We start from the raw sequence: 16,073 nt of genomic DNA on the forward strand, positions 1-16,073 counted from the left end.
CACAGTTAACGGCCTCACCTTCAGAGCCAGAAGTACTCCCACTCCAATTCAAAATACACAATCACCGACTCGCGAGGGGCCTGTCGGAACGTCGAACAAGGCTGCACTCCCTTCCTAGCCTATAGAATCTACCAAAATTGCATACGGGAGACGGACCCCCCCACACCGTTACCTTATATGGGCCCCTGCTCATCAGGGGTTGGCAGGAAACGAGGCAGAAGACGCAGCCGCTCGCGCGCTCTTCCACCGGGCTGTTTTCTCCTCCCCACCTGATCAGGAACCCGATTTTAGTCCCGTTTATACATTCAAAGATATTACAAACTACTATCAAAATAGTCATCGCCTTTGCCCTATCCCATGTAAAGGCCTGAAGGAGGCGGATGAGCGACTCCTTCTCCGCCTTCTCACCAATACATCACTGTGCCTGGCAGCACTAAAAGATTTTGACCCTTCCTTTAACGGCAGCTGCCCGCACTGTAGTGCGGTGTCTTCTGGCACCTATCACATCGTGTGGGCCTGCCCCTCCAACCCCGCTATTCCCCCCATCCCCAACCCAATCCGGGAGGACTGGGAGGCAACCCTGCTCGGCTGCCACGACTTACAGGCCCAACAAGCCTTAGTCGGGCGCGCCCGGGCGGCGGCCACCGCCACTGGGGTACCATACTAGGGACCTCCACCTAGTGCTTGTGAGGATCGGTCCCTTAAGGGCTGATCCAAACATACCTCCTGTCCCTTCTTAATAAATGTTTTTTTTACCACCAACAACAACAACAGGTGACACGGCCTCATACGGCGGTTGGCGTGATGGCGATGGCAAAAGGTTTTACGTTTTGTGAAAAGGCTTCGGCGTCATTCCGTTGTAGCCGCTTCCTCATTTTTTGCAACAAAGCTTGATTTATATTTCGGCGGCAAATGCATGCTCTTTTATATACGATAACATTTCGGTGGAACTTGATTCACGACTGAGCACTGTTCGCGACGTTTTGAAAACAAAGCTGCTTCTTTGCTTTACTATGCTTCGGAAGAGATGATAGAGCACCAGGTACAGCAAAACGAGGTAATTACTCGCAACCTATAAAAATTGGCTATGGCTTAATTAAGGTTAAGTTTGGATCATCATCATCATCATCATAGAAACTTTATTTTATGCCGAGGAGTTTGGGGCTCGCAGACCCCTGGGCCCCCGTACGGCCCCACTGCACTCAAACGTTCATGTTCTGCGGACAATGACGTCGGCAGCCCGGCTGGTTGCGGTGGCCTGTTTGGCCGGGTCCGTGGAGCACAGGAGGATCTCCTATGCCTCCAAAGTGGTGACGTGATCCAGGCTCCGCGGGGGAGGGTACGCCGGGCAGAGGAAGAGGATGTGGGAAAGAGTAGCGGAGGGATTATGGCAGAGGGTACAGGAAGACCTAGTGGAGTGATATCGGGATTGCAGATAGGGGGACGGGAGGGTGTGCGTCTGGAGGCGTCGCCACAGCGTCTGGTGATAGTTGTCTAGGAGGGGTGGGGTGGGGGGCACAGCAGGCGCGCGGCCCTGAAGGCCTGCGTCAGATCGCTGAAGGAGTGCATGCGATCTCGCGTGAATCCCAGATCGGAGGCCGACAGGCACCGTACCTCCACCTGCGATGAGAATGCGATGAAAACGCTCTCGAAGTGATTCGCCGCAAAATCTTTAAGAGGGCTCTCGACCTGCCAATTGCAACATCCAACCAACGTCTCCTCGGCCTGCGGATGACGATCACCTTTGGGGAGCTGCGCGAGGCTCATCTCAGCAATCAATACTTGCGGTTAAGCAAAACACGTGCGGGAAGCCGCCTACTGACCCGTCTCCACGTCAATTACACAACCCAAGAGGAGAAGCGGATATCCATGCCCGAGGCCTGGCGCTTCGCACTAAAGGTTCGCCCCCTCCACAATAACATGACAAAAGAAGACCATGATGGCCGCCGCCTCGCGCGAGCGGAGGCCATTTCCGAGCAGCTTGGTGCTCGACCAGGGGTATTTTACACGGACGCGGCCGGTCCACACTATGGGGGTTGGTACACGGCTGCCGTTGTACACCAAAGCAACCCAGTTCAGGGCCTCACCTTCCGTGCCCCCAACATTACGTTCGCGGAGGAAGTTGCTATCGCACTTGCAGCTGCGGATCCAGCGTCCCGAGCCATTATCACCGACTCAAGGGGAGCTTGCCGCAATTTTGAACAAGGCCAAATTCCAGATCGTGCCTTCCAAACATTATAGAGATGTGAGAACCGGGATTTCCCAACCCGGCGCACCATCATCTGGGCCCCAGCACGTGCGGGGATAGAGGGAAATAAGGTAGCGGACGCTACCGCCCGCCCGCTTAACCACCGGGCATCGCCTCTCTCGCCGCCTGATCCGGCTACTGATTTTAATCCGGCTATTACTTTTCGGGAGACCTCTCTCCTGTATCAAAACGCTCACGGCCGATACCCACCCCCCTGTAAAGGCCTCAAGAAGGCAGAGGAGCGTTGGCTTCTTCGCCTCTACACCAACACTGTACTGTGCCCGGCAGTGCTCAAACATTTCAATTCGGCCTTTTCGGGCGAGTGTCCACAAAGTGGGGAAGTGTTTGCGGACACGTTATCACATGGTGTGGGCACGCCCTGCCAATCCTGCTTTGCCACCCAACCCCCACCACACCCGAGAGGACTGGGAGGCTGCCCTGCTAGGCTGCTCAACTCTCCAGGACCAACGAGCCCTGGTGACAAGAGTCCGGGCCGCCGCGGAGGCCACAGGGGTCCCGGACTAGGGATCCCTCCTAGTGATTGTGAGGGCCGGGCCCTTCAGGCACGGTCCAAGCAATACCTCTCTTGTACATAATATAAATAAATGTTTTACACCACCACCACCCGGTTTAAAGAACCTCGGTCTAACGCATTGGTGGCCTCGTTACCGGGATTCCCGGAGTGCGCAGGCACCCATATCAGCTCCACATGGCGGGGCTTGTGGGCGGCAGGCGAGCTCAGTACGCTAAACGCAGGGACGTGAACTCGCCCGCGCGCGAAATTTAGTATCGTGGTTTTGGAGTCCGATATTATGTAGCGTGCTTCCGTGTGTGCAAGCGCGGAGGCGATGGCTGCTTCCTCGGCTGCCTCCGAGGGACCGAGGGTCCCTTGGGAGACAGTAGCAAGAGGCTGTAGGGAAGAGTTGGCGACGGCCACCGCCGCTTCCTCACCCGTGCATACGGCGTCCGATTCGGAGCCGTAGTATTTGTGAAGCGCCTTTGTTTGGTAATCTCCCCTGCATATCTCGAAGCGAAAAGCTGCGGCGAGGCGGAGGAGGAGCCGCGCGTGTAGTGAATACGGTGCTGTTTAATAAGGTTGGTTTATAGATATGTACAGCCGGCCAAACCTTTAGCTGGCGTGCGCGATGGCCGCGTTTCCCGTGCTCCTGCCCCTTGTGACGGAGCAAACTTGCGAAAATATCAACTCTAAGCACAGGCTCACTAATCCCGTGCTTAATAAGGAGCTTTACGAGAGTTTGCTTCGTCGTAAAGAGCAGGAGCGCAGGAAAAGCAGCCGTCGCGCACGCCAACTAAAGATTTGGCCGGCTGTACTGGGATGTGCATTCCTTTCGGGTGTACACCAAGATATGAGAGACAGGCATTTGCTTTCCTTAGAAGCAATTTTCATTTCGTTTCATTTTCCCTAAAGCCCTTACGGCGTGGTTCGGGTATCCACCGAGATATATGAGAGACAGGTGTCGTTTCTTTTCCTTAAAACCAATTTTCTTCTGAATTTCCGTTTCTTACAGCGTGGTTCAGGTGTGCAGCGAGATATGAGAGTTTCCTGGCGCACTGTTTGTCTATATTTGTCTTAGTTTGTTTTTTTTTTCGCCTCTCCTGCAACGTCCCTCGGTTCTGCGCATGCGCAGCTGGTCTGATCACGGAGCATATGCCAGACTCGAGTTTGACTAGCCTAGTGAAGCTTTTTGCTTCAAAACACCTCCTCGATCCCTACTCCTCTGTCGCCACGTGTAGACGCTACTGAAAGCCTTTATCTCCGCGGATTTTGTGCATTACCATGGGTCCACCCTCCGGGATTCCAGACCATTGCCACAACTTAGGGAGGAGATGGTTTAGGGAGGAGAAAAGCTTCAATTTGCAATTAAATTCATCATTCTTTAAAAATTACTCTCACGTCCTTCGTCCTACACATATCTGGAAACATAGAATTAGGTTAACGCGCTTGATTTTGGCGTACACTATGCGAATCAGTATGCCAGTCTGCCGCCCACTATGCCAAGACGGCGACATCAACAACCACAAAAAAAAAAAAAAAAATCTCTGCCTCTCCCGTAACCGAGAGTAGAGTGAGCATGAAATGTTTGCAGGCATAACACATTTGTTGTAGATGGTACTAGTCAAAATCTTGAGCAGTCTTCTGCTGTGGCGTATCACTCGCAAAGCGATTGCTTTCTGCAACACGCTTCCTACCTCTCCTTTCATCACGCTCCATTACTCGTCTTAAGCAGCTGTGACGGTGGCGGCATTGAAATGCAAGACGACGCAGAAGCGTACGCGGACACAACGAGACGCAGTCCTGACAAGAATGTATATGCAGCGCGTTCGAAACAGTAAAGTGCATAGAGGCGAAAGCGTTTTCTGCACCACTTTTAAGGCAGAAGCCTTTAATGTCTCATCGTTGTAAACAGCAGTTGTCGACAGAAAATGTCACGCTTTTCAATTGGTGGAAACGGTCGTGACGTCACAGTGCCCGAAATTCAAACGGGGCCAATTGCACTTTGGCTAGTAACCATACAACCAATTGAAGGGATCGTATAGTGATGCACCAAGTAAGTGGGACTGAGCTTAGTTAATTGCGTAATTACCTAATTAGCTTCACTAGTCAGGCCATATAAATAAATAAAAGCGATTAAGAAATCGGTCGAGCTCAGGAATCGAACCCCGGTCTTCGGCGTGAGAGACGAGCACGCTATCCACTCCGCCATGCCAGCTCGATGGTTTGGTATGAACAAAGGCGCGTCTAGTGAATACGGTGTCTTCACTCGCTCTCATCCTCCTCCATTCCCTTCCGGCGAGGTTTAGGTGTCCACCGACAAATGAGAGACAGATACATTTCCTTTCCTCAAAAACCAATTTACCGACGAGCGAGGAACCGAATGGGCGATGGCGTTCTATGGACTCCTGGGAGCGTTGCAAGACGCTGTCGCGTTCTAATCTTAGAGGCGAAGCTTAACATCCTAACCACACATCAGTGACCACACTTTAGGTCAAAAAAGTGCCCCCCTGAATTTTGACGGGTGTCCACCGAGATATGTGAAACAGTTAGTGCGTAATTTTCTTTCCTCAAATACAATTTTCATTTTCTTCATTACGGGCCCTCTTTGTCTTTCTTCTTCCACTCCCACTTCCTCCCTTCCTCTACAGTGCGATTCAGGTGTCCACCGAGATGACAGAGAATTACTGCGTCCTTTCCTTTCCTCAACAAGCGTTGCGTTCAAACGGCAAGGCATCGCGCCGAACGGGTGGTGGCGTTCCTTCCGTGGACTCCCTGACAGCACTACAACGCGCTGTCGCGTTCCACTCCTAAAGGCGAAGCTTAAGCGCCATTAATTAGCAGTTAATTAGTATTCAGGCATTAATCAGTAATTAAAAATTAATTAGTGATTTGCCATCACTTAGTAATGAGTACCCAAATATATGTGACGCCACCAGTGCCACAGAAACAGCGAAGGTGGTGCGGAAAACGCTTCCGCCTCTACCCTCTTTAGACAGTCAAAGTGCCCCCTGAGTTTTTACTGCCTCTGTGGCACTGGTGACGTCACAACTGGATTACGTCACACAGAATTAATGACGAAGTAATGACAAATTACTAATTTGTGACTAATGACTGATTAATGACTAAATACTAGCTACATGCTAATTAATGACGCTTAAGCCTCGCCTTTAGTAGTGGAACGCGACAGCATGTTGCAGCGCTGCCAGGCAGTCCACGGAACGCACTACCCGTTCGGCGCGAAGCCTTGCCCTTTGAACGCGACGCTTTTTCAGGAAAGGAAATTACGCAGTAATTCTCTGTCATCTCGGTGGACACCCGAACCGCATCGTACAGGAAGGTAGGAACGCCACCACCCGTTCCGCACGATGCCTTGCCCTTTGAATGCAAGCCTTTTTGAGGAAAGGAAATGGCGCAGTAATTCTCTGTCATCTTGGTGGACACGCGAACTGCACCGTACAGGAAGGGAGGAACGCCACCACCCGTTCGGCGCGTAGCTACCGGCGCTTGTACGCCAGTCCTGTAGGAGGGCTTAGAGAGTCTCGTTAAATCTCGTACGGTGCCCGGATGTTCTCGTTTCCGTGCCCGGATGAGTGGAATTCAGTGCCCGGATGTTGGCTGTCGGTCTCAGCGTGACGTCACCACACTGCCGACAACGGGAGCTAAAAGCATTTCACACTTAAAAACCGTGCTGAGGCATAACCTCCTCGAGTATTGGCTGAGGTCCGATTTCATGCACTGCCAAAGGCTGACTTCCGGGACAAGGCTGCTTACTTCCGGTGGCGTCACTTTCGGGCGCTCGAAACGCCATCCAGCCCCCTAGTGGAGATCAGTGGTTATTCCCGCCGATTTGAACACTAGCTGTTTTAGTAGTGCATTCGTCGCGCACGCCTTGCGCGTTCCACTTGTGGGAGCGCCTATGGTGCCGCCAGCAACGAGGCTACCTCCTTCAGGTAAGAATAGCTTCTGATTAACAGCGTTTGTTCCCGCTTCGTATCTCTTTCCCTCATCGAGATGCTCTTGTTTAGCCTAACGTTATTTTATTTTGCAGCCTGAAGAGGCTAGAGGACCTTAGGTGTCCCGGCTTTGGATCTAGGCTTGCCTGTGCCTTCATTTCCTCTAGAAGGTACGGCGCATACTGAGGTAAGTTAGTGGCACCGTATCTGGTCAGCTCTTAAAGGCCACTTTAAGCCAACGGAATACGTAAGCGCGGAAAATCACCAGTTGGAAGAGGAAAATCCTAAAAGAGCATCTTACTTACGCAGGTTACAGCATGAGACCATCTGAGCGTCTAATAATTTTAATCTTTGGGTGCTGCGCGATAATTATGTAATTAGCCTAGAGTAAGCCGTTTATAATATATTCAGGCCATGCTGCCCATGAGAGGAACGCGCATCCGTTTAAATCACCAGAATTGTATCGTTCTCTTTTAGGTAGCATTAAGCTTTGTCAATTTCGACCACAAACCTTCTTATTTCTGGTCACTTCCTTGGAGATCGGATACTAGTTTCCTCTAGCGGATTAAATGCAAATATCTTTGTGAGGTGCGGAACAAATCGTCAGGTGACATGTAAGTGTAGTGCGTCGACAACGAAGCACTGCACGTGCCAGCATAGCGTTGCGCGTGAGCGAATGGCGATTCCAAGGTGATGACGACGAAAAGCGTGGTGAGCACGAGGAGTGGTTAGCTGAGTGTGACGAAACCGAGGCGTGAAGGCAGACAGCGCCGCAAAGATCAGAGACTGAAGCATGGAGGTGGCAGGTGATGGATTTTGAGTCCATGCTGCTGAGGCCCCCTTTGGTCGCCTGCTTTAAGCCTACGGCGTTTCGTGACGCTGTCGACGGATCATGGCTATGCGTCTCCTGCTACTTCCAAATTCGTGGGACTGCTGACGGGAGTCCGCCGGCGTCTTCCTGTGGTCCTCTCCACTCCTACTACACCCAACACCACTACACCCTGGTTCCCCTCCGCCGCTTCCTTGGACGCAACACCAGCGACGCGTCCCAGGTCATCCACCCGCGTCCGCCCTTTCTGCAAAGCGTCCCCGCTTCACCTGAGACGCTCAAGAACTGCTGGTCTCATTCCTTTAACCTCTAATGACATGCTCGTATTGAGTGTGGGCGTGTTGAAGCGAAAGCTTCACTACGCTAGGCAAAGCCAGTTTCGCCGTGGCCGCAAGTTTGAGCTTGAAATGACTTTCATAACCAAAGCGCCATGCCGCGTAGCCAACACATAAAGCAAGGGAAAGGAAATGCGCATAACTGGCCCTCTGGGACAGTAGACACTTCGGTCGTGCTTTAGGCTACGTGGTGGTAGTGACATATTTGCACTGCATGCGTTGGCATTAACTTTGTGGCAGAAACGCGGCAGTGAATCCGTAGGCCATTGGCGTTTATTGTGTTAGTAGCATCGGCCTTCATTGTTCAGTTGCGTCGGCGTTGATGATTTAAGGAAAGGAAGTGCGTATAACTGGCTCCCTCGGTTAGTGGACGCCTGAATCGCGCTTTGAGGTACGTGGGGTGACGAGAGAGAGACTTGGGCTGCATGCCTTAGCGCTGACAACGTTGTGGAGACACCACTGCAACAATAGGCCGCAGCGTTCATTGGGTGAGCAAACTCTCGCGATCAACCATGGGCGCGTATTTTTACCCGAAACGCCATACCATCCGCTCTCTAATCAGATTCGAGCCGCCGCGGTGGCTCAGCGGTAATGGTGCTCGGCTGCTGACCCGAAAGACGCGGATTCGATCCCGGCCGCGGCGGTGGAATTTCCTTGGAGGCGAAATTCTAGAGGCCCGTGACTGTGCGATGTCAGTGCACGTTAAAGAACCTCAGGGGGTCGAAATTTCCGGAGTCCTTCACTAGGGCGTCTCTCCTAGCCTGAGTTGCTTTGGGACGTTAAACCCCATAAACAGAACCTAATCAGATTGTAGTAGTTGAACCGCAGCCCATTTTCTCTGAGTTCTATTTATTATTGACTCTCTACTTTTAAATTATAAACATGCCTTCGTTTGTTTTCTTTTATCTGTCTCGTTCCAACCTGCTCGCGCTCGTTCCCCGCCAGCTGTTGGGGGCGCGTTCCGAGAATTCGCGCAATTACCAGGAGTAGCCTTTCACATGAGGCGTTTCGTAATCGATTTTCCCTGATTTATTTGTGGAAACGGTGAAGTTGTACACAGGTTTCACTGTTATGAAGGTGTTCATGTAAAATTTTTGCGCCGTTTTTAGGGCAGCCTGAGCCTGGAGCAGCAGCACAGATTACTTTTTTTTTCGTTTTGCTGATAATACTGCGTTCAGTTACATGCGCTTAAATCAACAGTGAAAACATTACCATAAATCCTCTTTCGTTTCCATAACAAAGTTATTTCTCAATAAACCATGATTACTTCTTTTATTGGTCATTAAGAGGATATCTCTTCACGAGAAAAGCTCCTTCTCAACTTCAGACCAGGATGCTAGACTGACGGTGCTCTCAGGTCGAATAAGCTGTCTCATACCGTCAGCATTCACAGTTGCGTCGACTTCAGTGGCGAGGAACCTCTGCCCCGCTGCTTCGTGGCATTTTCAGCTGCGACTTGAGTGGTTGAAGGGGCACCTTTCTGGCTTCAATGCTAAAAGATATGTGCGTGATGATGTCCATGTTTCTCAACTATCTTGTTCAGGTAGCCCTGTAGTATACAGTAAGTGATGACGCCCGTCTTTCTTTTATTTCAATCAAATTCACTGTTAGATGATGTGTCAAAAGAATATTCTCTTGTTGTCAAGTCTAAACTTACAAGGGTGGTAGGAGAAACGGCCCGGTTTTTCACTTGATATTGGTTCAGAGAATACGTATACCTGAGCTTTTATCTCACCGACGGCAATCATTTCAAAACTGCAACCGATAGTGTAAAGCGCGTGTACATGTTGTTCGTGCAGTGCGCAATTAACTGTTTTGATACGTTTTCTCGATTCAGATTGAGCAAGCAGCTATGGACGGAGATCTCAAGGCCTCGCACGAAGCACGTGTACAAGCTTTGGGAATACTTGGGGATGCCAGCGACTGTACCCGTGACCGGAGCCGTTCTGTGCAACTCGTGGCTAACGCTGCCAGCATGGTATCGACTCAACCAAGTCGCGATGGCTGTGAGCGCCGCAGGAAATATTGGTAAGCTACCCTTATTCATAAGAAGCTATACGGGTGTGTGTCTCAAGCTTCACGGCCTAAACACTACTTTTTTTTCTTTTACGTGAGCGGTATTTTCATCGTACGCTTCTCCAGTGGTGCGTCGCACTTCCGTCCAGGATTTCGCACGCCAGTCTTCCCTCAGTATCTCCCAGGATTTCGTAAACGTGATTAGGCTTCTTAAAGTTATGCTCTGCTGGTTACATATGCCTGCAAAAAGAGGTATTCGTATCTTCCATTATTTACAGCGAGATTAAATAACAGGTCATGCAAGGATCTCTTGCCTGTTCCCCTTATGATGTTGCTGACTGCATGAGTCTACATTGCTTGCCGGAAGTTCTGAGCCATACGAGATCTGTGCAATATTATTACTTCCCCTTTTGTTGTTTTTGTGTCCTGTCCATCTGATTTATTACCTACATCTGTATCAATAATTTGTACCTTTGTGTACTGATTTCATATATTTGTTTTTGTATGTCTTACAGCTACATCAGTGAATTATCCCCATTTTCAGATTTTGCAGCGGAACCTCCTCCATTTGAAACTCATAAATTTAGGCCGAACTCCCCACATATTAAAATATCACAAAAAGAAAAAACAACAACGAAATTTTGTCAAACAATGCTATCTGTTTCGGGCATGTGGAAAAATGTAAAAATGGCTTTGCCGTACTGTTGTAAGGCAGATTTCTGTCGCGTACTAGAAAGAGACTCTCTTGAAAGCCACTAGAGCTGCGCCTGAAATATGATCTTGCTTCTCCTGCTAAGCTGTTTGTAACGCCGCTACGATTGACATGGCAGAGTTACATCGCAGTTTGCCTACACAGTACGGTTTTTTCTCGCCCTGTTTTCGCACCCTTTCTTCAGACACTGATGTACTGAAGCCATATTCAAAGAAAAGTTTCATTGGGACTCGCATTCGGCTCGAATATTCACTCTCTGAATTGCAATTGTTGCTGCGAGGAAACACTGCCTACTCTCATTGGTGTAGCATAGACATTGCCTTCTCTCCTGCCAGAAAAAAGAAAGAATTTCGAGATCTTTCAGCTTACCCCACTTCAACCCTGAGATCTCTCGCGGTTTCTATTGCACCCGCAGTGAGCGTTGCCATCATCACTGCCCTTTGGGTGACGGACAATACACGAGGTTCTGGCTCAGTGATCGCGGGCTCCGTGTCCACCAGGCGATGGCTCACGTGCAGGGCACACCGGTCGAAACTCTGCGGGCCACATCACGTGCTCGTGCAGCCGCATCGTCGACGGATGTGCTCGAAGGCGTGCAGCCTTCGGCACTCTCACCGGATCCCCGCATGTGGCAACCGGTGCTGGTAAGTGCACACGGGACTGGCGAACACGGGAAGTTCTTTCAAACCAATTTGGGGCCGCAAGTTGCGAATGCGTTTTCCTGGTTCAAATGTAGAATCTCATCCGATAAAACTCTAGACGGAATACGCGGCCGGCCGCAATAAACAGATGAAAGGCAACGCCATAGGATATGTGTAAGTGTGTCCCCACGAGAACTCCCAGGCATTTGTTGAGATGATCGTTGCTCTGAGCTCCATTACTAGGCGTGCGCAGACATCCCGAAGAATACCAAACAGAACACCAAATCTGTGGCTATTATCACAGCAAGGATAGATGTATGCCAAATTTAATATTTGTCTTCGACAGTTTCTGATAAGTAGACAGACAAATGCCACCGTTACATCGTAATTATCTCATGATTCGTCCAATGTTGAAAATGTCCTGGTGTCTTCGTCCTTACCCACCTTCCATGACCCAATTTTTTTTTTTTTCCTTTTTAGATAAGCGCACTGAGGGAGCGTGGCGAACGCCGGGGGTCATGCGTTTCGGCTCGGGCGTGCCGGATAAATGGCTCTAGTAGCGCTCTCTGCAGTTGGTTACAAGAGACAACGGCGACGCCGCGAAATGCAGGAACGAGCTAAAAACAGCTGCGCTCTAAAATAAGTTGTCTGTAACTGTACATTGCTAGCATTATTTTCCTCATCTATTGAAAAGCTCAAACACCTGGTGAGCTGCACTCACATCTCGCATTCGGAAGTAATGCAATTGTCGGCAATTTTTTCGGTTAGTTAACGAGGCAATGACCGACGTGTTCCGCATGTGCACTTGAAAGACACCCAGTGAGATGCACCACTCTCTCTCCAGGGCTCACAGCCTTCTTTTAAATTAATTTATCCACAGTTTTAGAGGTCAACTAGGGGTCTCTCAGTCACATAAGGCTCGTAGATGACCTTGTTTAATGGGGAGGAGACTTCGACTGCGAGAAACGTGCGAGTACTCTGAGTCCTCTGGAGATTTTTGCCGGCCTTTAATCGCCTTCCAGACCCAGAGGCTAACACAGGGGACGCGGCTCTTTACAAGGAAGATGATGTGGTGTGATGAACGACAAGTACTTAGCGAGCACAGTAGCAGCTGAATCGGACTGTCATCACACATTATATATGATCGTTATTAAAGCGCAGTTCTCTGGCTATTGTTCTTGCGATTCGAGGCGTCGCCGTTGTTCCACGTAACCAGCTCCGCAGCCAGGGCAACGCGCTGCTCTAGCTGCGCGCGCCCCTGGCGCCATTTCTCCCGCACGCCCAAGCCAAAACGCACTACAGCCGCCGTTCGTAACGTTCACTTGACTCGCTAGCAGCGTCAGCGGCATCAATCAGTCGCTGCTATCTCTTCGCCACTCAACGTAGAACCAGACATTTGCGCGGCAAGTGAAGCATATATTCATCTATTTCTCCGACCACAAAGCTTCCTTCGTGGCAATCAAGATCTGTTAGTGGAGTGTTTCTTGAAGAAGGAATGTGTTTGAAAAAAGGTTGTCTGTAATTGCACATACATGTCTTGCTCTAATTATTTGCCTCATTCTATGGAAAAGCTCAAACAGCTGATGAGCTGCGCACAAATTTCGCATTAGGAAGTAACGTAATAGTCAGCAATTTTTTGATCCGGAGACGTCTCAACGAAAGCGTGAGATTGTTGCATCCTAGGAACCCTGCGTGAAACCTGGAAGATGCCGGCACTGTTGTTTGGCTGCTAAGTGTAAACAATCGGCTGAATGTCTTCGGATTAGGTAGTTCCTCAAAATATACCAAGTAGCTTGACAGCCGCCGTCAGGCATATATGTCAACATTCTTGCGAGTCAGTTGCTGCTAACAACTTAAACCCAAGAAAGTCGATTTGGAAACTGCTTCTACGCGCGGCTTTGTTCCATTCTGCATGGCTGCAGGGCAGATTACTTGAGATTGAGGTTACCTTCTCATCATTCAAGACCGCGTGCATCTAAGTTTAATGGATCACCTAACGCGGTTCTGCTTATATGACTGCAGTTGTGATAAGTGGTTAGTTATAGCGTGTTTTTATCTACCTATACCATGCGCCTAAATTCTACCCTTGCGTCTCAGGTACGAGCACAGCCAGATGTGTTCCAGTTGCTGCCTGCGGGGCTCACCCCGTAGATGCGGGGCGCCTTACGAGCTGAAGGCCGCCTGGGTCGGCGTCGCTGCGGAGTCAAAACACCACTTCCGCTCGATGCGCCTGGGAGGAGATGGCGTGCGAGCCCCAGAAAAGGGACTTGCATCGCCCAAGAACGAAGCCGGAGCACGTGCGCGCTATCTTCCGGTGGTAAATAAAATTCGTTATGATGCACACAGTCTCTTATTGCAAAGAACAAGCCACACAAACGTTATGAAGTAAGTCTAGTAAATGTCACATTTGGCACAATGCAACACATTGTGTGCGCGCAAGGACGAGGCGTATTTGTTTGTGATGCGGGCGCTGCCCGGACGGACTCTTGCGGCCTTGGAAAGGCCGTGTGTGAACGAAGCTGCAGGCTTGCTCTCCTTCCGCCGCATGCGCTGGCGTGAACCAGTGCAAGCACGGATAGACTGGTAAATTTGTGCTTGCTGAGCTCGGCTCGTGAAATGAATTGACTAAATTCTGGGAGGTTAGTTAAAAATTAAAGGAAGACGAATGTGCGTGAGCAAGTACTTCACGTATTTCGGTGGTCAGTTGCCACTCAGTAGTGAATTGACAGTTTCGTCTGGTGCGCTACCAAAGGTCAACGAACGGCTGAACAAAAACACTCCTGGCGCCGTATTACGGAACTGTCAAAAATTTTGTCAATAGTTGACAGTGACTTCAAAATGGCGAAACGATGTGACGTCGATGCTTGACGCAAAATTGACGCAACGAGGAATCAGCCAATGACAGCAAATCGGCGCCCTGGAAGCATTGGTCTGCACGACGAGGGACCGTCGGCTAAATTTTTGCTAAAAGAGTAAAGAAATGCAAGCGTTAAAAATAATCATTTTATTTCGCCATACATTGTGCTTAAAGCTAAAATATATCAAGAAAAATAAGAAGCGCAAGAAGTTAGGCTATTAAATTTTGCTAGTGGGTAACTTGCTGTCGCGTGGATGCGCAGGCGGCGGTAAAACGTCAACAGGCCGCTATGCACGAAAACTGCTGTTCCACGCCTTGATACTGTTTTCTTACGCGGCGTCGAAAATCAAGGTACTGTGCTGTAGGTCTAAGTGCGCAGAAATCTACGAAGCCAACTTGTTAAGGTCTGTGTTGTTCGGCTTTTACGACCGATGACAAAACTGTCAGAGCGTGAAGCGTTGCAGTATGTGATGTGTGGTCGTCTGTTTCTTTTCCCTCGACCGGGAAACAGAAGACGACCACGAAGTGCGATTAGCAGGGGAAAATAAAGTTCTTTGCCAGCATAAGCATGTTTTATTTATGTGTAGCTGAGGCACTGAGGTGACGTCGGCTGCGGAAGCTTGCATGAAGGCCTCCGGTCGCAAATAACCGCTGTGAACAAAGCACCCGCCGCTGCACCGACAGCGCACTCGCACGCACGCCTCCCAGTTCATCGGTGAGTTCGTCGCACAGCCACACCGCAGTCTGCTTCTCCAGTCGAAAGAGGCGTCGGAACAGCTCGTCCGGCAAGCAAGCAAGCAAGCCAGCCAGCCAGCCAGCCAGCCAGCCAGCCAGCCAGCCAGCCAGCCAGCCAGCCAGCCAGCCAGCCAGCCAGCCAGCCAGCCAGCCAGCCAGCCAGCCAGCCAGCCAGCCAGCCAGCCAGCCAGCCAGCCAGCCAGCCAGCCAGCCAGCCAGCCAGCCAGCCAGCCAGCCAGCCAGCCAGCCAGCCAGCCAGCCAGCCAGCCAGCCAGCCAGCCAGCCAGCCAGCCAGCCAGCCAGCCAGCCAGCCAGCCAGCCAGCCAGCCAGCCAGCCAGCCAGCCAGCCAGCCAGCCAGCCAGCCAGCCAGCCAGCCAGCCAGCCAGCCAGCCAGCCAGCCAGCCAGCCAGCCAGCCAGCCAGCCAGCCAGCCAGCCAGCCAGCCAGCCAGCCAGCCAGCCAGCCAGCCAGCCAGCCAGCCAGCCAGCCAGCCAGCCAGCCAGCCAGCCAGCCAGCCAGCCAGCCAGCCAGCCAGCCAGCCAGCCAGCCAGCCAGCCAGCCAGCCAGCCAGCCAGCCAGCCAGCCAGCCAGCCAGCCAGCCAGCCAGCCAGCCAGCCAGCCAGCCAGCCAGCCAGCCAGCCAGCCAGCCAGCCAGCCAGCCAGCCAGCCAGCCAGCCAGCCAGCCAGCCAGCCAGCCAGCCAGCCAGCCAGCCAGCCAGCCAGCCAGCCAGCCAGCCAGCCAGCCAGCCAGCCAGCCAGCCAGCCAGCCAGCCAGCCAGCCAGCCAGCCAGCCAGCCAGCCAGCCAGCCAGCCAGCCAGCCAGCCAGCCAGCCAGCCAGCCAGCCAGCCAGCCAGCCAGCCAGCCAGCCAGCCAGCCAGCCAGCCAGCCAGCCAGCCAGCCAGCCAGCCAGCCAGCCAGCCAGCCAGCCAGCCAGCCAGCCAGCCAGCCAGCCAGCCAGCCAGCCAGCCAGCCAGCCAGCCAGCCAGCCAGCCAGCCAGCCAGCCAGCCAGCCAGCCAGCCAGCCAGCCAGCCAGCCAGCCAGCCAGCCAGCCAGCCAGCCAGCCAGCCAGCCAGCCAGCCAGCCAGCCAGCCAGCCAGCCAGCCAGCCAGCCAGCCAGCCAGCCAGCCAGCCAGCCAGCCAGCCAGCCAGCCAGCCAGCCAGCCAGCCAGCCAGCCAGCCAGCCAGCCAGCCAGCCAGCCAGCCAGCCAGCCAGCCAGCCAGCCAGCCA

The 16,073-nt window shown here is 51.9% G+C and overlaps 2 protein-coding genes across 3 annotated transcripts in view; one reads left to right on the forward strand and one right to left on the reverse strand.

The window, feature by feature from the left end:
- The window catches only part of LOC149342658 (uncharacterized), an 84,430-nt gene extending 76,652 nt beyond the window's left edge, over positions 1-7,778 (reverse strand). The window contains exon 1 of the mRNA XM_089545129.1: positions 7,657-7,778. The gene's annotated coding sequence lies outside the window, so the exon portion shown is untranslated. The remainder of the gene's footprint in view (positions 1-7,656) is intronic.
- Positions 6,319-13,592, forward strand: LOC149342659 (uncharacterized). 2 transcript variants are annotated; one of them, XM_089545139.1, is made up of 5 exons: positions 6,319-6,715; positions 6,814-6,905; positions 9,720-9,910; positions 11,026-11,254; positions 11,732-13,341. In XM_089545139.1, the coding sequence occupies exons 3-5, from the start codon at positions 9,735-9,737 to the stop codon at positions 11,870-11,872; spliced, it is 546 nt and encodes a 181-aa protein (XP_089401265.1). In that variant the 5' UTR covers positions 6,319-6,715; positions 6,814-6,905; positions 9,720-9,734; the 3' UTR covers positions 11,873-13,341. The 2 variants fall into 2 exon arrangements, with proteins under 2 accessions (XP_089401265.1, XP_089401266.1); XM_089545140.1 differs by lacking the exon at positions 11,732-13,341 and adding an exon at positions 13,349-13,592 and having other exon boundaries at positions 6,326-6,715.
- Positions 13,593-16,073: the final 2,481 nt, after the last annotated feature.

This window comes from Amblyomma mixtum, chromosome 5 (assembly GCF_055824585.1).
Source record: "Amblyomma mixtum isolate Tamu chromosome 5, ASM5582458v1, whole genome shotgun sequence".
Classification (NCBI taxonomy): Eukaryota; Metazoa; Arthropoda; class Arachnida; order Ixodida; family Ixodidae; genus Amblyomma; species Amblyomma mixtum.